The sequence below is a fragment of the Patella vulgata genome, chromosome 3 (assembly GCF_932274485.2).
Source record: "Patella vulgata chromosome 3, xgPatVulg1.2, whole genome shotgun sequence".
NCBI lineage: Eukaryota > Metazoa > Mollusca > Gastropoda > Patellidae > Patella > Patella vulgata.
The window spans coordinates 3216796-3239628 of NC_065881.2; the positions used below are offsets into that span (position 1 = coordinate 3216796).

The 22833-nt window shown below is 36.8% G+C and overlaps 1 protein-coding gene across 1 annotated transcript in view; it reads right to left on the reverse strand.

Annotated features, from left to right (window-relative positions):
- LOC126814718 (uncharacterized) overlaps window positions 1–22833 on the reverse strand; it is a 66831-nt gene that overhangs the window by 6602 nt on the left and 37396 nt on the right. Inside the window, exons 3-5 of the mRNA XM_056099637.1 lie at window positions 6198–6268; window positions 5905–5958; window positions 5584–5679 (exon numbers count right to left, since the gene is read on the reverse strand). Of these exons, the coding sequence (XP_055955612.1) occupies window positions 6230–6268 (39 nt within the window). The 3' untranslated portion in view covers window positions 5584–5679; window positions 5905–5958; window positions 6198–6229. The remainder of the gene's footprint in view (window positions 1–5583; window positions 5680–5904; window positions 5959–6197; window positions 6269–22833) is intronic.

Below are 22833 nucleotides of genomic sequence, written 5' to 3' on the forward strand. Positions count from 1 at the left end.
GAACCCTGTATTCAAAAATTAAATAGAACAGTTAGCTCCCTTCTTTTCGGCAGTAATCGATTTAATGGCGACGGGCATAAGCCATTATTGAATTTTTGCACGGACTCTTCATCAAGTCCAGATTTCAAGAATTTGCGAACGACTGGACGTTTTTACGAGAACTTGGACCAGTAACTGGGGTGGCGCTCTTCGAAGAACCCTAAGGCCCAGTTTTATACTACTGGGGGATACTTGGCACCCATCCATTCTAGTCACGGCTAGCTGCATATTGGGATCCCGAATATAAAGTTGAATAACGAATAACGAGGTAGCTTCATGGATATGGTGATTCAGTTCCTTGTCCATAGGAAGCTTATTTTTTTTATCAGACTCTCGGTAAACACGAGGCTTTCCATTGATAAATATTAGATAGAGCTCTTAACAAATCACGGACATCAACGTATAGTCGTTCGGATGGGACGATAAAACGAGTCCCATGTACAAATTGGCATGCTCTTTAAAGATCCCTTGGCAGTTGGAATTCGATATTAGAATAGGCCGTAGCGCTGCTGTCCAGGTTACATTTCCCTCATAGCACTCTGCTTGGCGTATGGCCGTTTTTATTTGCTCAGTCGAAGCAGTAGGGCATTAAACCTCATATCATTTATCATATCGTAAGATACGTTCCTCCCACAGCTAAAGACCCCTTTATGGAAATTATGGAAATAAAATTGAACCATATGAGTGGACGTTAAATCCCATTTCTCTCTCTCTCTCTCTCTCTCTCTCTCTCTCTCTTTCTCACTTTGATAACCATTCAATAATTATTCCCTCGAACACCTCTTCCGAAGAACTTCTAATTAAATATTATATTGTTAAATATAATATAATAACATCAAAACCTTCAAACATCCCTATTAGATTTCTTTAAGTTAGAAAAATTTATTGATGAGAATGCTTGAATATTCCAGAACATCCCTAAATATTCCTTCTAACACCTTCTCCGAAGAGCTTCGAAATGAAATGAAATGAAAAGAAATGGTCCTACTGTTCTGCTCCGAACTCGACTAATGAAGACGGGCATGCGCCATACAGTGTAAAAGATAATTGTCATACTTAGAAATCACAATAAACAAACTCAATCCTAAATATAACATCTAAAGTTACTAAATTAGATACCCTTAATGATGATATAATTGATAACTTAAATCGTTTATGAAAATATCTCTCTAGAATAGCAGACGAATTGCCGTCTGCCAGCATTCGACCCATCTTTTAACCCCCAACATAAACACCAGTGATACAAGTCCCTATTATCCAGCTCTATCTAAACTATACAAATCATTTTAGTCTTGCTCATCAAGTCATCTCAAAAAATTAACATTGAAATTGGCTATTGTAAACCTTTTCACAAGATATTCTCAGCCAACTCTGAATTATAACCAATTTTCTTGCTTACATTATCTTTATTTGCTATTGAAGTCACCAAATATAGTAACTTTTGAAACATTAATAGCCATATTTTAAAATTTGAAGCATATTTTCAGATAGACACTATGTACTCAACAGCCAAAAACCTCTACACTCCAAAATCCCACTGCCAACCTGTTTATTAGAAAATATCTGCAAATTATTTATTTAATGCAATTCATTTTCTCTTAGACGTAAAGTCATCAAATATTGCAATAATTGAAACATGGAAATTTATAATTAGTATTTAAAACCAGGTTTTCTCATTGACACTAAATGTACTTAAAATCTGTATCGCTCTATTGTATATAGGTGTGTAAGATACAGGCAATGATTTTATTTATATATATCATATTTTACTTTTTACTCTTTTATACATACTCAACTCTTACACTATACACATTATAAATAATTTTACTGTTCACTCTTTTATATCTACTCAACTATTAGACTATACATATTATAAATAATCAAAAATATTTGTTTTAATTATTATATATTATTGTATTTTACTTTGCCTGTGTGTCATATATACATGTAGTAACAGGGAATACTTTGCCCGTGTGTGTCTTATATAGTAACAGCGAATACTTTGCCTGTGTGTGTCTTATATAGTAACAGGGAATAAGTAAAAAAATAAATTAAAGGTGTGGAAATTATAAAATACTGTAAATATTATAATGTATAATTATATTCTGTGAATAAATATATTACAAGCTAAAATAAATATCATTAGTATATCATGTATTATATAGCTGACTGATATAATTACAATATCATTAGTATATCATGTATTATATACCTGAATGATATCATTACAATATTATTAGACCTCTACTATTGATCAATCAATTATATGTTATGATACTTCGTTTAGTCATAAAATACTATATTACTCGTCTAATGATAGCAGTTGTTTTAATGTTGATTCATTTCACTTGAATAGATGTTCGTTATACCCATTATAAATAATTACATCACTTGTACAATATAGCTTAGGTTAACCTTTGTTACAATTCTGATTCATTCCACATGGGAGCCACGGTGGCTCAGTGAGTAAGACGTTAACTCGCTAACCTGTCAGTGATGTAGGACAACGTATAGTCCTTTGGATGGGATGAAACACCAAGGTGAGGTCCATTGTACATATTGGCATGCACATAAAAGAACCCTTGAGAGTTGGAATTGGAAATAAGAGTAGGCCGTAGAGCCTCTGTCCGAACAAAATTTATCTCATAGCACACTGCATTAGCCCAGTCGGAGCTGAACAGTAGGACGTTAAAATCCATTTCATTTCATTTCACTTGAAATATACTGATTATAGACATTAATAATTCCCATCATATCTTGTAATACAGTAAACTTTGATGTTAATTATTCTCCACTATAAACCAATGATATGCTGTGTTTAGTATTAACTGGCCATCTATTATAGTTCATATAATATTAATAGTACATCATACTATGATATGCTTGGTTTAGTAGTAATTGGTTATCTATTATAGTTCATATAATATTAATAGTACATCATACTATGATATGCTTGGTTTAGTAGTAATTGGCCATCTATAATAGTTCATATAATATAAATAATATAGGATGTAGGTAATAGTTAACATGTATAGAAATTATTCACCTTAATAAGAGAGAGAGAGAGAGAGAGAGAGAGAGTTTCGTTATTAACATATTTTTCAATTTTATGTAAATGATTCGCTTATGCGTATGGGTCTTTAGAAGTGGGAGCAAAATTAAGAGGATGGGCCCTACTTCTTGTCCCGTACAAGCGGGGAATCGAAACCACACCACTTGACTCATTGCAGACCTTATGATCCAACGCACCTGCGTTAACCTTTCGGTCACGCAACCTCCCGCAATATTTGGAAGATTAATCTCTCAACTAAACATCGGCTTCAACCATAAGGATATTAAAGATACATTGTCACAAATATATTTATCAGGTGGTTATTCCCAGTAACAGTATGACATGATATATATGTATTTATCAGGTGGTTATTCCCAGTAACAGTATGACATGATATATATGAAAAGTTTAGACGCCCAATCTTATTAGAAAAATACTGGATTACGCGAAAAACAGGAACTGAGCAAAAATGTCAGGGTATCACTAACTGCCAACCCGACGGCTCATTGTATGCTAGTTTAACTGAGGGAGCCAACACGACGGCTTATTGTATGCTAGTTTAACTGAGGGAGAGGTTGTTATTTCTTGATCGAACGGTTTGTTTTCGGTGAAGTATCTTTAAAATATTCTGGCTTATCTTGATATAACTGACGTTTTAGTCATATAACCACAAAATAAAATAGGAATGTAATTTAACATTTCGTTAACACAACACAATACTACCGGCTTTTTATTCTGTTATTAAGGGATGTTATGCTAATGAGAAGAATTTTGCCCTGACAGCGGCGTTTCATCGAATGTATTTTACGTGCACGCCAATGTATACACGTAGGAACCATCCGAAGGACTAGTCAGCCCAATAGACGTTATACCCCTGACAGGTGAAACTCAGACTCGACAATCCTCAAGGTTCTTCTCGAGAATCGAACTTAATTCCCTGACATCAATATGTTATTATCACAATACTTAGACATTGATTTATTGTCTACGGTATCAACTCAATGGAAGCGGACGTAAATTAACCTTGGTATTATGTCAAGTATTATATTATCAAGGGAGTCGCGATGGCTCAGTGAGTAACGTCTATCATAGAGTCAATTGGCGTGGACTCGGTTCCCCGCATGTACGTGACACAGAATAGGGTAGCCTGTCCACCCTCGTGGGGTTTTTCCTGGTCTATCATATACATAGAGTCAATCTGCATGGAGTAGGTTCCCCGCATATACGTGTCAACGAATCTCGTGGGTTTTTCCGGGTCCTGAACTGCGGTTTCCCTCCACTTAACCCCATATCTATCTATCTTTCTCTCTAAATATAATCTAAACGTGACATGTTAATACTATTATAAAGATAGATCTAGGAGTAGCCCGTGTCACCAACACTAACAATATCCGTCGTCCTTTAATATAACATACATTCATAATACACCGCTAGATATGCATTCATATATATAACATAAATATAGTCTCAATATATATCACACTATAAGTTGATCTACTTCCATACTACCTATGAATACTAACTCAATGCATGAAATTCAAACAAAAATCGAAATAATAGAACAAAATACAATACAAGGTTACGATATTCTAAAATATATAAATTAGCTGAGGTCAAAAACAGTGCTAAAAAGCAAATTAAACAATTAATCAATCAAAATAATACAGTATTTGATAATGAACAAGATATTCTAGACACAATTCACCAATATTACCAACAACTATATACTACCCAAAACATTGTCGAAAACCTAATAAACTCCTATATTGAAAACAGTAACATAAATACCCTAACTAACACGGAAAGAGATTCCCTGTCTCATTTCATATCTAAAGATGAAGATCTGAAGGCGTTACAAAGTTTCAGATCAAACCGTAGCCCAGGCATCGACGGTATTCCAGGAGATTTCTATATCAAATTCTTTGACACAATAGGAACCGACCTGACAGAAGTAATAAACAACATCTATCTACAGGGTGAATTATCTAACCCAATGAGAACCGGTATAATAATAATTAATTATAAGAATAAATTGTTTGTCTATAAGAATAGAGGCGACCACCGATTATTTAAGAACTATAGACCAATAAGCCTGTTATGTGTCGACTATAAAATCATCACAAAAATATTAAGTATATGAATGAACACAGTTATTAACAAATTGATCTCTAAAACACAAACGGGAGCCGGACCAAATAAAAGCACCTTCGATAACCTGTATTTAATTGATTCAATCCTAAATTATTTAGACACACATGAAACTAATGCCTATATCTTATCGTTTGATTAGGAAAAAAGCCTTTGACCGTATTGAACACAATTATATAAAAACCCTACTAAAACATATGAATTTTCCAAATGACATTGTAAATTGGGTTACAATACTGTTTAAAAATTTGAAAAGTAATGTTCAAGTAAATGGATCCTTCTCTCAAAATATCAAAAATAATCGTTCGATCCGTCAAGGTTGTCCACGATTCTTTATTCCTTACGTATAAATGTTGGCTCCGTATATAGCTCTCAACTAAATTAAGATAAAACCGAAATCCACCATGTTGGTGTTCGTAAACCATCCCATGACTCATTTCCTGAAAATATAAACATAAACATTAAAACAGACACAATTAAATTACTGGGCTTTTGTTCTGAGATCAATAAAATGGAAAAAAATCTGGTTACCCCTCATCATGACGATTAAATCAACTATTAGTCACTGGTCTACTTACAACCTATCGATTAAAGAAAAAGTCTGTACTTGTACTGGTCACTCATTGATAGTAAGAACGTACAACCAAAAATAAACAAACACCTACCTCATATAAATTTTGAAAAAGTTTGACATAATTTATATAAATGTCCAACACTATCTGAAATAGAAAAAGAATTTATGCACAAAATAATACACAATGCATTTCCCACAAAAGATATTCTCCACACTCGAAATATTTACGTAGATGACTATATATGTCAATACTGCAAGAAAAATAATGAAACCTACAGTCACTTATTTCTACACTGCCCTAAATTACAGCACTTTAAATCCTTTGATACTACACATATAAACAATATACATTCCACAAAATACTTCCATATCATGTATCTCTACCTCTGGATCATATGGTCCAACAGAATGCATCCCTATATCAACAACATCTCCAACCATCTGATATACCAATTCTATACAAAAAGAAAAGAAAAGAAAATATAAATAAAATCACCAAGCTTCACCCTACTCTGCCTTACTAAATTCTCTGGTGTAAGGCAAATTATCGTTCTGTGTGAAGCTTCTAAATTAATTACTCTATTATGTGACTAAGCAGATCGTGCTATTTACTTTTAAGTTGCCATAACTTGGCATCTTAATCATCTTTCGTTTTCGTTAAATGGCACTTTCATACTGTGTCGTATAAACAAAATACCCATGCACCCACCGAAATAATTGTATGTTCAAAAGAAAAAAAAGAAGAAGGTGCAGGTTCGAAGGCATGGCAAGAGGAATATCAGTTAAGTCGTCCACGAGCAAAGTCGTCCACACGAAAAATCTGGTGAAGTCGTCCACACTCGTTGGTGCAGTCGTCCACATAGGCGTACGGGGAAATTTTTGACTGGGGGGCGGGGGGCGGGCGGTGGTGGTTGGTGCCAAAAAAATGTAGTTAGGTTCTTAGTATGTTACATAATAATAATAAATTCGCTGTTAAATTGGACACATTCAAGAACACAATATTTTTTTTATACAATTTTTACAAAGTACAATTGTGTGCCCAAATACGTTGGTTAAGTCGTCCACACGACATAGTTTACTTTCGGGACACATTCGCTTTATCATTTCGGAACATCTCCACGCTAGAGCGGGCCCGTTTATTAATAAACAACAAAGTAAATTGTACACTAAAATATATTAACAATCAAATATTTATTTTTTCAGTTACAACAAAAAAGCATTAACGAAGGATTTTTCAGGCGGGATATCCGTGTGGGGAAGAATCGCCATGGAATTGTTGCCACAGAGAATCATTGAATTTGTTATATTTGTGAAATTGTTATGTATTGAAATTTTATTGTACACTTTATATTGAATTTTATTGTAAATTTTGTTGTACACGTATCATCTGCGGGCACTGGATCATCTATTAACCTAAAAAATCAAATAATACAAAATACTAATTAACCAGGGACGAAATGGCTCGGATGGGACAAAAAACCGAAGTCTCGTGTATGTGGCGTGCACGTTGAAGATTCCTTGAGAGTAGGCCGCAGCGCCGCTGTCCGCTCTAAGTGTCCCTCATAGCACACTGTATGGCGTATGCCCGTTTTCGTTAGCACAGTGGGAGCAGAACAGTAGTTTGCTGTAGTTTACAAGTGATTCCAATCGCTTAAAGTGGCAGATCGAGACATTAACCTAATTCCGTTCTAAAAAGGGAGCCAAAGGGTGCTAGCGTACTAAGTGAGTAAGACGTTGGCTTGTAAGCATGGAGGTCGCGGTTCATCTGGATTTTCCGATGTGGTTTACCTTTGTCAGTGGTGCAGGACGGAGGGCCTGCCAAGGACAGCTATCTAGTCGTTCGGATGGGACGAAAAACCGAGGTCTCGTGTATACATTGGCATGCACGTATGCCTTGGCAGTTGGAATTATTGGGTATTATTAATTGGGTGTTATTGGGTAATTCAATACGCCCGGTCGGGGCATATTAGAAAAAATGTTATAGGCCAAGGCATGTCATAGATTTAACATTAAAATCACCTGGGGAAAGAATTACTAATTACTGACATCATAATTATGAACATGCTTAGAGTTATAGCCCTTGATTTCACATAAAACGTATCAAAGCTATATACAGGGCTGAGTTATTGCCCGAATTTCATGAAATTTGCTAAAATCCATATCAGCGTGAATTTGACCATCTTTCTTTTATTTAAATTTGGTTTTGGTGTTCAATAGGAGAATGTCTCAGTCACGAATACGGAAGGACTCCTCACTTTTTTTTCTATTTGCAATTTTTCTATATACACCCACGCGTAATATAGGCGTATAGAGTTGTCGGCTGTCGGTCAGCTGTTTCGTTACACAAATTTACAAACCTTGACAGGATGATCCATATCCATTTATCCTGCATTGTTGCAGTTTTATAGTAAAATAGATAGGGTGACTAATGTCGTCCAAGTTTATAAAACAATCAATTATTGTACCAGGTGAGAATATATAATAAAAATACATCACCTATTGATATATAATTATATATAAATAATCTTGTCTTGGAGAGCGGCGCGACAGCTAACTCTTACACGGAATTCCAATACCTGCACGCCTGAGTAGACAAGAACTGTCGGAACAACTAGGTGTTATCTATTGCCAGGCCCAAAGTCCTGCACAATGGAAAACGGGGGAACCACGCCAGTTCATGACAGTACATTTAACCCCGTATTTATCACAGTCACACCCAATATATATAATACTAGAATGGGGTTTAACGTCTCCTCAATTTAAGACTAATTAATGTATTTTTCTTTTCAATCGCCAGGCGTGCAATACGATGGTGAACTTTGCCTGGAATGCCGCTTTTTACCCTATCCGATGGATTAGGCACATTTCCTTTGTCAATTCCGCCGGGGCCACCCTGAAAAGCGAGAACGAGTTCTTCTCGGGCCCATGGCGTGATTCGAACTCTAAAACGCAATTTAAAGTAATATTTAACTGTAAATGATGTTACATCAAAACCTTCTTTTAATTTTCTCTACCTTAATTATGGGGGGTTGGATGGCGGAATGGTTAGCACGCGCGCTGTACCATACGGCCTGTCATTGAGTGAACTGGCGGGGTTTCGATTCCCCGGTTGTACGTGACAAGGAGTAGGGTCGCCTGTCCAACCTCGTGGCTTTACTCCGGGTCCCCCGGTTTTCTCCCACTGCTAAAGACCCCTACGCACAAGCGAATGATTAAAATAAAATTGAACCATGTGTTAGTCACGAAATGACCTACTTTGTGTCGAGTGGACGTTAAACCCCATTTCTCTCTTTCACCTTAATTATGTTTTATTAGTCGCTACCCACTGTAAAATAGGGTGTTGGATGGCCGAATGGTTAGCGCGTGCGTGTTGTATCCAGGGGCGGATTGGGGCCGGGAAACGGCCCGAGGTCCCGTGTCGGAGCGGCCCCTTTTACTGATCGCGGAGCCCGGATGGGGGAGTCCGGGTGCTCTCCCCAGGGAAAATTTTGAAAAATAGGAGGCCATTTCCCGCAATTTGAGACCATTCCCGACATCCCAATTCTGTAATTTCATCTCTGTAAATAACGAGTTAAAAAAAATGTTAAGGAATGTTTAACACCAGTCTCAGGAAATCGTCTAGCACTCATATTCAGCAAGCAGACTGGCTATCATCAAATTTTGCTGAGGCCTTAAAATTGAAAATTTTTTTTGAGTTACAAACGATCGGCAGACGTTTCTGACGTATCCCCAGAAACAGGGTACAGGGGACTTAATAATTAGTAAATTTGCCGGTGAAAGTGTCTGGTGAATCCGGTGAAATTTTCGGATTCCGAATTCCGGCCCACACCCAGCACACCCGGCCCAGAAAGTCTATTATACCAGCCCATTCCAAACTCCAGTGATGGCGTGGTGGCCCGTTAAAGCTACCGGCCACATACAACATGATCATCATCGCTGCATGACCGGTTCAATACACCCCCCCCCCCCATATAATGTTCAGAAGAAAAAGGTTTTATTAGACGAATTGCACCAAATTATTTTTTTCATTTTTTGTCTGACCGGCCGATGGCCCAATCCAGCCCTGGGTGTTTCATAAGATCTGTCATTGAGTCAACTGGCGTGGTTTCGATTCCCCGGTTGTATGTGACAAGGTGTAGGGTCGCCTGTCCAGCCTCTTGGGTTATCTCCTTGTCCCCCGGTCCCAGCCCTACGTGCAAGCGTATTATTGAAAAAATTGAAATACACTGTATATGTTAGTCCCGAAATTACCTAGTTTGTTTCGAGTGAACGTTTAACCCTATCTTCTCCCTCTCCATTGTAAAATACTGATTATTTGTTTGTTCTCAAATCCCCCCCCCCCCCCGCATCAACAGTTGTAATAAAATAAGTTTATTTTAAACAATAAACCACAGCACATAATTATGGAAATAATAATTTATTTTGACATTAGGAAGTAATCTCTCAACTAAACGTCCGTTTCCACCGTAAGAATATAAAAAAAATGTCCGCCTAGTATACACTGTCCGGGCAGCGACACTACGGCCTACTCTTATATCGAATTCCAACTGTCAAGGGATCTTTTACGTACACGCCAATGTGTACACGGAACCTCGGATTTTCGGACCCTCCGAACGACTAGACAGCGGTCCTTGTCAGGCCCTCCGTCCTCAATCACTGACAAGGGGGAATCACGACGGAAAATCTGGATGAATTTAACTTTCTCGACCAATACAGAGATCGAACACCCAACCTCCAGGGTAGCGAGCCAGCCTCGAGATTCGAACTCAATCCCCTGACTCGTTGACTACCACGACCATCAATATGTTAATATCAGAATACTTAGACATTGATTTATTGTCTACGGTATCATCTCAATGGAAGCGGACGTAAATTAACCTTGATATTACGTCAAGTATTATATTATCAAGCGAGTCGCGGTGGCTCAGTGAGTAAGACACTCGTTCGTTAACCAGGGGGTTATGGGTTTGATGCCAGTGTCGGTTGAGAAAGCTATTCGGGATTTTCCGGCTTGGTGTCCCTCTGTCAGTCCTGCAGGAACACCGTCTAGTCGTTCGGATGGAGCATGGGACTAAAATCGGAGAGTCCCGATGAACTTTCTAAGTAAGGATATAGCGCCATGTGGACCCAGCCGTGTATATTATATCTAGAGGTTTATTAACTAGTTGATATATTACTACATTGTTAAAGATACCAAGTTGATATATTACTACATTGTTGAATATACCAAGTTGGAGACATACAGAGGAACACGTGGAATTATAGCTGTGTAAACGTATAAACATTATACATTATATTATATCTCACTATAAGTTGACCTACTTTCATACTACATACATTCATAATATTATAATTATAGACGTACACCGCTAGATATAGTGTCAATATGATATAGCGTGATAGTGGTAGACTCTGTTACCCACGCTAACAATATCAGTTGTACTTGACATGCATACATAACATACATTCATAATATTATATCAGTGGTGGTTGACGTACACCGTTATCGTCTGGGTGACAAAGGCAAATGCCGAAGGTCATTATATCAAAACGAAAATAAAAATAGAATTTCCGAGAAACTGCAGCAAGTTTACGCATGTTCAGTCTACGGCATAAGGAAGACAAACTGTGCAAGACGATGAAAGACGTGGATTTTTATGTGATTTAGACGTTTTCGATAGAATTTCCGAGAAACTGTAGCAAATTTTCACTTGTACAGTCTACAGTCCGAGGAAGATAAATTGTGTAAGACGATGGTATTATAGACGTACACCGCTAAATATAGTGTCAACATGACATGGCGTGCTAGTGGTAGACTCTGTTACCCACACTAACAATATCCGTGGTAGTTGATACACACAGTGATAGTCTGGGTGACAAAGGCTAATGTCGAAGGTCATTATATCAAAACGAAAATAAAAATAGAATTTCCGAGAAACTGTAGCAAGTTTACCCATGTTCAGTCTACAGTATAAGAAAGACAAACTTTGCAAGACGATGAAAGACGTGGATTTCTATGGGATTTAGACGTTTTGGTTGAATTAAATACTTTTGATTTTTAGTTCATCTGTCTCGATATCAAGTACCATATTGGGCTAATTGTTTGATTTTGTATTTTCATCCAGTTTGAACTCGTATTGTCTACAGATATGTGACTTAGACGTTTTGGTGAGCATTTATAAGAAACTATAGCAAGTTTATGCAGGTTCAGTGTACAGTCCAAGGAAGATAAACTGTGCGAGAAGATGGCAGGCGTGGTTTGCTATGGGATTTAGACGATTTGGCTAAATTTAATACTTTTGATTTCTAGGATATCGTATATTATATTAGCCTAATTGTTTGTTGTTGTTTTGTCCAGTTTCAACTCGTATTTTATACAACCAGTGCAACATACAGCTATTCAAAATGGCGGAGAAGGAAGTGTGTAATATTTGTTTGAACGATTTTCAACAACGCGTGGTACTCGATTGTAAACACCCCTTTTGTTTTATCTGTTTAGAAGATTATGTGAACAAAACCTCCACTAAAGATCAGTTCCAATGTCCATTATGCCGTAGCTTTATAAATCTTAGTGACGGAGGTCTGGATCGATTTAAACCTAAACCAATTAATATTCCTCAATGTGATGTATGTACGGAAGATACATGTCAATATTTCTGTCGAGACTGTGATCAATATTTATGTAAATCATGTAAAATCATGCATGATAAGATGAAAATTTGTAAAGACCACGTTGTGTCTCGATATGATGAAACACAGATCTATCAAGCGCCTACTTCACACGAAACAATAAAGGAAAAAGCTTCGGCTTCGTCTATCACAAATCCTAAAGATTTCTGTCTGCGCCATGAAAAGGAGCCCGTAAAAGTATACTGTAAAGATTGTACTGTAGCCGTTTGTTGGAAATGTTTCTTGGTCGATCATAATGGACACAATTATTTAGATTTACAGGAGGATGAAGTCAGACAAAGTATCAGACACGACTTACAATCACTGAATGATGAATTAAAAAAACAAATCACTAATTTTCAGAAACATTATGATAATTTAAATAGCAAATTAACTGAAGTCAAAAACTGCACAAAAACTGAATGTGACAAAGTAGATGCACAAGTTGAGAAAATCTGCTCAAAATTTCATAAAATCGGAGAAAATATTAAAAAGGAAATGCAAGAAACTAGTGAAGAGGAAGAATACAAATTCAGGAAATTAATGGAGGACATTAAAAGACTAACGGAAGATTTAAAAGCTAGTGTTAAATATTCAGTGAATGTTTTAGAAGATTCATCCGTTGTTCAAGTTTTACAAAGAATACCTAAAGTTAGACAGGAAAAAGATGAAAGTTGTTGTAGAAAATTGGAAATACCTGATGTAAGATATTCAACATTTCAAGTAGCAGAGATAGATAAAACTTTGTTAACTAATCAACTTGGTAAAATTGTAAGTTGTCATCAGAATATGATTGGTAAAGTTGTAAGTTGTCATCAGAATATGTTTGAAGATGTTTTTAATGTGGATACTGTGGGGTATAATGGTAAACGACATGTAGTTTCAGGTTTTACATGGAGTATTGGTGTGTGTAAAGGATCATCTTTATTCTCTTTTGGATTATACCTGGATGACGTAGAAGATAAAAGTATTACGTCATGTAAAGTTGACGTCACATGTAAACTTATAAATAAAACAGATGATAGACAATCTGTAGTTAAACAATGTAATGAGACTGTTAGACCTGGTGGGATATACTGTTATACTGATCTTACTGACTTGGAGAGAAGACTCAGTAATCCTGGCAGTGGATTTATTGATGATCATAGAAACTTTACAATTCAAACAACAATTAATGACATAACTGACATTAAAAGACGTTAATAATTAGACTACTGTTATGGCTGAATTATTGTTAAATAATGTTTTGTTTACGGTGTAAGGGAGATAACATTATTTCTATCCGAAATGGAATAAATTATGGTCAATCGCTGGAAGAAGTAGTTGATAGTTTTTTTCAGATGGAACTTTAATACATGTATAATATCATTCCATATTATAATAAAAAATGATTCCAGATGGAGCTAAAATACGTGTATAATATCTTTCCATATTAGAATAATAATTGTAAACTCTTTGTATTGTTGTTTTATTATGAAGCACTGGTAGTAACCAACAGGTCAAGGGAAACAAAACAAGTTACTGAACACAGGCATTCCAACCCATTCTTGTTCGACACCGGCTTTGACTGAGAAAGTTGAACAATTTCCAGCCTGTTTTCCACTTTGTTAGGAAAAACGTGTAGTTACCATTTTTAAAACAGTTCTTGATCTTGAAGTCTGTTAACTTACATTAATGCAATAAGAAAAAAACCTGTGCGCCGTTAATATAGAGGTAGCAGTTTACTGTTAAAGGTACACCAGTGGGAGGAAACCGGTGGACCCAGGGAAAACCCAAGAGGTTGGACAGGCGATCCTACTCATTGTCATGAACAAGCGGGGAATCGAAACCACGCCACTTCACTCAATGAGAGACCTTATGATGCCACGCGCACGCATTAACCATTAGGCAACCCAACCACCTCTCACTAGAAGATAGGATAGAGGGTTACAAATCTGATCACAAATTTGTATTAATACCTACTTTAAATTAATAGCTGACTTAATTGGGTAGAAACGCCATTGTACGGACTAAATTCTCCCCTGTGCATTGCATTGTGAATCGTTATGTAAAAAAGTGAAGCAAAGTCTCTATATATTGGTGAGATTACAAGATTGTACCAAGGGTTAAGTAATTATCAGGAATTGTTCTTCTTATATAAAATATTCTTCGAAATGTCGCCTAAATATGGTACCTATTAACCATAAGCATGGTTAATACTGGTTTAGTCTATCCAATTAGTAAAACAAGCCAAAATATGGTAGCTGTTTACCTTAAGCATGGGTAATAGCATGTTAGTCTATCCAATTAGTAGATATCACTAACAGATTATTGCTCTGTCTTACTAGCTATCCTTGTATAACCCACCATACAAGTTGTACTGATGTCGTCATGTCACGTTATATAACACAGCTAGCAATATATATCTGATATGAACTGTAAGAAACTATACAGCTGCTATATAAGACTCTGACACATAAAAAAACATGTTAAAAAGCCAAAATTAGTATAGAGCCCCCCCCCCCTCAAATACACCCGCTTATAATTCTAAACTAGTTTATGATAACACATCCACTCGAGTTGGTGAAGTTGAAGGTAGACAAGTGAAATGATATGAAATAAGGTTTAACGTCCTACTGTTCTGCACCGACTGGGCTAATGAAGACGGGAATATACGACAAACAGTGTGTTATAAGTGAAATTTTGCCCGGATAGCGGAGCTGACTCTTATTTCGAATTCCAATTGTTAAGGTTTTTTTAAGGTCCCCGCCAATGTGTCTACGGGTCCCCGTATAGTCGTCCTATCCGAACGCCTACACATGTTGCCCCGTGGCCGTACCACTGACAAGGAGGAAATATGCCGGAAAAAAAACGATGAACTTTCTTGGCCAACGATATGAGACCTCCAGGTTAGCGAGCCGACGTCCTACCCACTGAGCAACCGTGGCTGTCATGGGTTCTTTTACGTGTCCGACAACATTTAACGTCTTACTAATCACCACCGACTGCAATGAGGGGCCTTCTTTTATTTCGAATTCCAGTTGCCATGGATTCTTTTACGTGCCCGACAACGTGAAGACTGCAAAATGTCCCTCATAGTACACTGTATGGCGCATGCCCGTCTTTATCATGTCCACCCGAATTCCAATCAACCAATCAATCAGACGTCGGCATTGACCCGATGCCTGAAATTTCACACCCCGGGAAACAAGGCTCATGCCATGTAAAATGTGGCGCATAAAGCAGAGTGACAACTCTACTATTGCGCTAAACACTGTTTATTACACTGATTTAAAATGTGTAAATGTTAAGAGTGGTACTTGAGCTTTATCTCCGATAGGAATGTTTCTTAAGAGCTGAAAATGTCATATAGATTAAATTGTCGTACATCTCTGGACACTGTATCGGCACATAGTGTACAGGAGCATGGGAATATACACTCTGTCTCTGTCTCCCCCTCTCTCACCCTCTCTCTCTCTCTCGCTAACAAACAGACAGTGCTAGATTGACCTGTGGGCTTGACAGGATGAAACCTAGGAGGGTCTCAAGATATGAGGGTCATCGGGCCAAGATATGGGTGAGTGGAGGGTGGTGTGGGGGCTCATCGGGCCATGATTGGGGGGGGGGGTCATCGGGCCAAGATGAGGTATGGGAGGAGGGGGGGGGGGCATCAACTAAACATTCGTCAATATCTTCAATAGTGTTTAATAGTCACTTTGATCTTCCTGTTGTCGTGAGGATGGGGAGGGGCTTCAACTAAATCTGGCAATGCCAACAGAAAGACAGACAGAGCTAACATGTAATGTGTCTGATTTAATTAAAAAATTTAGTTGCCAGTTTGTTTTTGGTATAATCGTTCGGATGGGACGAAAAAACGAATCTTATGTACAAATTGGCATGATCTTTAAAGATCGCTAGATAGTAAGAATTCGATATTAGAATAGGCAGTAGCGCCGCTCTTCGGGCTAAATTTCCCTTATAGCACAGTGCATGACGTATGATCGTTTTTATTTTCACAGTCGAAGCAGTAGGGCGTTAAACTCCATGTCATTTATCATATCGTAAAATACGTTCTAAAAGAAACCCACAAACAGTTGTAATAATACATATCATTCATTTTAAACATATAAATTGAAATAAAATGACGTTTAACGTATTAAACCTGATTGACGTAGAAGAAATCCAACTGCCAAGGGATCTTTTACGTGTAGGCCAATGTATACGCGGGTTGTTTTAAGGCCCTCGGTCCTGTATCACTTTCAAGGGGAAACCAGGCGACCTCTAGGCTAGCGAGCCAGTGTCTTACCCACTTGACCACCATGGTTCCCTCTCCTATTTATAAGCCAGTACGAACACTATAAAGATATTCGGAGGTTGGTTGACCGAATGCTTAACGCGTGCGCGTTTAATAGATGGCCTGCCATTGATCAAGTAGAGTCGTCTAGCCAAGATCGTGGGTTTTCACCGGATCCTCCATTTTCCTACTATTGCTAAAGACCCCTTCGCTCAAGCGAATTATTGAAATAAAATCAAACCATTTATGTTAGTCCCGAAATGACCTAGTTTGAGTCGAGTGGACGTTAGACCTCATTTCAAAGATTCAAAGAGCCATAGAAACACACTTTCCAGTGATGTATGACACAATAACTGGAACCTCGTATTAAGACCGGTAATTCGACATTTGTTGGACATTCTCCCAAATGGTTAGTGCGCACTGTAATTGAATAAACTGGCGTGGTTTCGATATCCCGGTTGTAGGAGTAGGGTCGCCTGTCTTACCTTGTGGATTTTCTCTGGGCCTCCGGTTTCCTCCCAATGCAAAAGACCCGTACACACCAGAGAATTATTGAAATAATATTGAACCACTGTCCCGAAATGACCTAATTTGTGTCGATTGGACGTCAAACCTCATTTCTCCCTCTCTCTCTCCCCCACCGCCCCCCCTCTCTCTCTCTCTCTCTCTCGTTAACTAACAGAGAGTGCTAGATTTACCTATAGGCTTGGCATGCTGAAACATAGGAGGGCCTCAAGATATGGGGGTCATCGGGCCAAGATAGTGGTGAGGGGAGGGGGGGGGGGCTCATCGGACCAAGATAGGGGTGGGGTCATCGGGCCATGGTGTATAATATTTTGACTGTAGTCTTAAACATTCGTCACCATCGTCAATAGTGTTTAACAGATACTTTGATCTTCCTGTTGTCGTGAGGGTGGGTGGGGAGGGGGCTTCATCTAAATCCGGCAATCCCAACAGCAAGGCAGACAGAGCAAACATGTAATGTGTCTGATTTAATTCAAAAATTTAGTTGCCAGTTTGTTTTTGTTTTTGTGTTTTTTAAACTAGAAACGGAAGTTTCGTATGAAAACCTGGGAGCCACAGTGGCTAAGTGAGTAAGATGCTGGCTCACATGAACATATTGGCGTGCACGTAAAAGAACCTTGGCAGTTGGAATTCGATATTAGAGTAGGCCGTAGCACCAAATGGCGTATGCCCAGTTGTAGCAGAACAGTAGGACGCGTCCGGATAAGCGGTTTTAACGTTCACGTCCAAACGATTCAATATCTTTAGACAAGGTAAATACATTGCATAAAAACACGGACATTTATTTCTGAGACTTTTTTTTCAAATCGGAATGGTCCCTTTCAACCAGATTTCATTTCGGATGAAACCCAACAGATTGAACAGATGACATTATCAAAACTTTATCACGTACAAATGTGATATCGAACCCTGTATCGGTGGTTAAGTTATGATAAAATTAGTATAGTCAGTTCCTTGTCCATAGTAATATCGTGTTTGTTTTTTATCAGATTCTCGGTAAACACGAGGCTTTCCATTGATAAATATTAGATAGAGCTCTTAACAAATCACGGACATCAACGAATAGTCGTTTGGATGGGACGAAAAAACGAGTCACATGTACAAATTGGCATGCTCTTTAACGATCCCTTGGCAGTTTGAATTCGATATTAGAATAGGCAGTAGTGCTGCTGTCCAGGTTACATTTCCCTCATAGCACTCTGCTTGGCGTATGTCCGTTTTTATTTGCCCAGTCAAAGAAGTAGGGCGTTAAACTCCATTTCATTTATCATATCGTAAGATACGTTCTAAAAGAAACCCACAAACAGTTGCAATAATACATATCATTCATTTTAAACATATAAATTGAAATAAAATGGGGTTTAAGGGTCTACTGTTTTAAACATATCAATTGCAATAAAATGGGGTTTAACGTTCTACTGTTTGTCACCAACCCGGGATAATACGGATGAGGATGAGGGACTTACTGGTTTGTGAGCCCACGGGGGACGATTATTTAAACTACCCAGGGTCACATCCGACATCACCCACTTTGAAGTTCGATAGCCATGAATTCCATTATTTTTCAATCCTATATCAATTATATGGTATGTTGCGTCGTTTAGTTATAAATAAATATGATTATATCACGACTGATTTATTTATTTTGATTTCGTTTATTCAAGATGTCATAACATATATTTTACCTGTACCTTTAAATGATATTGTATTAAATTCCTTTATTTTATTTTATTATTATATGTGTAACAATCCACCTGTTTATTTAATCAGTGCAAGACAATGATAGATACGGTACATTATAATATTGATATTATTAAATATTTTCATAGAATGCTTCAATAAAACCTATATTACATTAGCAAGTATTATAAAAATAACCAAACAACATTTAGAGAAATATTCATCCCTATTTGTTAAATATAATTATAATGGAGAAATTGAACTCGACTTCTCCTAACCAGCACAGAATTCTATTTGACTTGTACCATTAAAATAAAAGTGAGAAAAGTGATTTGATGAATGATATGTCTCTTTGTTTAAGAAATAACCTTTGGGTATGAAAGTTGATTTTATCACACTAAAATACATTTGTCGTATTTAGGTATGAAAGTTGCCATACTTAAATATATTTGTCATATTTAGAATACACATTGAACAAGCTCAATCCTAAAAATATATCTAAAAATAAATAATTCCCATACCCTATTCCTCTCTCTCTCTCTCTCTCTCTCTCTCTCTCTCTGTTGAATGCAGTCTGAATCTAATCAATTAAGTGGAATCTAATCATTAGTCAATATTGCAAGGGAGTTAAATCTTTGTTAATTTTTAGAATATAATAATTTATGTGTATATTATTCTTAAATCAGTCTGAATTTAATCAATCAAGTGGAAGTTCAGTTTACTTTTATTACAAATATTATTCGGGACACTTTATTACCTCGAAACTTTTAGATCTTTCGAACTTCGAGGTCGGGTATTCCCGAACTTAGTTTAAAATTACTTTTTAAAAGTATGTTGATATACTGTCTGAAGAGCTTGGAATCCATTTCTCAACTCTGAATGTAATATAGACAAAACATTCAAAAGCTTTTGCGTAATCTTAATAATTTTTTCAAAACAATTCATTTCACTCTGAATCTCTTCATATTTTACACTTTTGCCGAAGAGCATCTAATTCTTCTATCGTTGAACCTATTAAAGTCAAAATCTCCATACCTGAGAAATCTTTTTGGTTTCTAATTTATTTAGAATCTCATATTATTTCTCACTTGTTAGCACGCGCGCGCTGTATCACACGGTCTGTCATTGAGTCAACTGGTGGGGTTTCGATTCCCCGGTTGTACGTGACAAGGGGTAGGGTCGCCTGTCCAACCTCGTGGGTTTTCTCCGGGTCCTCCAGTTTCCTCTCACAGCTAAAGACCCCGTTATGGAAATTATAGAAATAAAATTCAACCATATGTTAGTCCCGAAATGACCTAGTTTGTGTCGAGTGGACGTTAAATCCCATCTCTCTCTTTCTCTCTCACTTTGATAACTATTCAATGATTATTCCCTCGAACACCTCTTCCGAAGAACTTGTAATTAAATATTATATTGTTAAATATAATATAATAAGATCAAAACCTTCAAACATCCCTATTAGATTTCTTTAAGTTAGAAAAATTTATTGATGAGAATGCTTGAATATTCCAGAACATCCCTAAATATTCCTTCTAACACCTTCCCCGAAGAGCTTCGAAATGAAATGAAATGCTCCGAACTCGACTAATGAAGACGGGCATACGCCATACAGTGTGCTATGGGGGAAATTTATCCCGGATAGCGGCACTACGACCTACTTTCATATAGAATTCCAACTGTCAAGGGATCTTTTACGTGCACGCCAATGTGTACACGGGACCTCGTTTTTTCGTCCCATCCGAATGACTAGACAGCTGTGCTTGTCAGGCCCTCTGTCCTGCATTACTGACAAGGGGAAACCACGCCGGAAAATCTGGATGAATATTCTCGGCCAATGCAGGGATCGAAAACCGACTTCCAGGATAGCGAGCCAGCGTCTTACCCACCTAGCCACCGTGATCCCCTCCGAAGAGCTTCGAAGTCTTTCATCTATTTCAATCTAATATAGAACAAATCTACTTTGTTTAAGAAATAACTTTAGATATGAAATAAGCCTAAAGGGTAATTGTCATACTTAGAAATCACAATAAAAAAAACTCAATCCTAAATATAACATCTAAAGTTACTAAATTAAATACCCTTAAAGTTGATATAACTGACAACTTAAATCCTTTATGAAAATATCTCTCTAGAATAGCAGACCCATCTTTTAACCCCTAACATAAACACCCAATGTTTGTCAGTGATACAAGCCCCTACTATCCAGCTCTTTCTAAACTATACAAATCATATTAGTCTTGCTCATCCAGTCATCTCAAAAAATTACCATGGAAATTGGTTATTGTAAACCTTTTCACAAGATATTCTCAGCCACCTCTGAATTATAAACAATTTTCTTGCTTACATTATCTTTATTTGCTATTGAAGTCACCAAATATAGTAACTTTTGAAACATTAAGAGCCATATTTTAAAATTTGAAGCATATTTTCAGATAGACACTATGTACTCAACAGCCAAAAACCTCTACACTCCAAAATCCCACTGCCAACCTGTTTAATTAGAAAATATCTGCAAATTATTTATTTAATGTAATTCTTTTTCTCTATATAATCTTCATTTAGACGTAAAGTCATCAAATATTGCAATAATTGAAACATTGAAATTTATAATTAGTATTTAAAACCAGATTTTCTTATTGACACTAAATGTACTTAAAATCTGTATGCTCTATTGTATATAGGTGTGCAAGATACAGGCAATGATTTTATTTGTATATATTATATTTTACTTTTTAATCTTTTATACATACTCAACTCTTATCCTATACATATTATAAATAATCAAAAATACCTGTTTTTATTATTGTATATTACTGTATTTTACTTTGCCTGTGTGTCTTATATAGTAACAGTGAATAAGTAAAAAATAAATTAAAGGTGTGGAAATTATAAAATACTATAAATATTATAATGTATAATTATATTCTGTGAATAAATATATTACAAGCTAAAATAAATATTAATAAATCATGTATTATATACCTGACTGATATCATTACAATATCATTAGACCTCTACTACTAATCAATCAAATTATATGTTATGATACCTCGTTTAGTCATAAAATACTATATTACTCGTCTTATGATAGCAGGTGTTTTAATGTTGATTCATTTCACTTGAATAGAAGTTCATTATACCCATTATAAATAATTACATCACTAGTACATTATAGCTTAGATTAACATTTGTTACAATTCTGATTCATTCCACATGGGAGCCACATTGGATCAGTGAGTAAGACATTAACTCGCTAACCTGGAGGCCCCGTGTTTAACCAATGCGTTGATCGAGAAAGTCCGCCCATGTCAGTGGTGTAAGACGGAGGGCCTAGCAATGGACACCGTAAAGTCTTATGGATGGGACGAAAAACCGAGGTGAGGTTCCGCGAACACAGTGGCGTGCACGTAAAAGAACCCTTGACATTTGGAATTGGAAATAAGAGTAGGCTGTAGAGTCACTGTCCGTGCTAAATTTCCCTCATAGCACACTGTATGGCGTATGTCAGATATATAATACATGATTTATTAATATTTATTTTAGCTTGTAATATATTTAGTATACTAATGAGAACAATTTTGCCCGGACAGCGGCGTTCATCGAATGTATTTTACGTGCACGCCGATGTATGAATTGAAAAGTAGTGTGGTAGTAAGCACCGTGATATTAAGGGTATATCTTTTTTTTCTACCTAAACTTCATCTCCGCAAACACGTTCAATCTAGAAAAGTCTACAAACTGTTACTTTAGTGAAGTGTGTTGAGAGATCCGGCTCCTACTTGACAAATAGGTAAGACGATATGAACATCAATACATAAGATATATAAAGTGATTTAACTGACAGATGATATATATGCAACATAGATAATAATC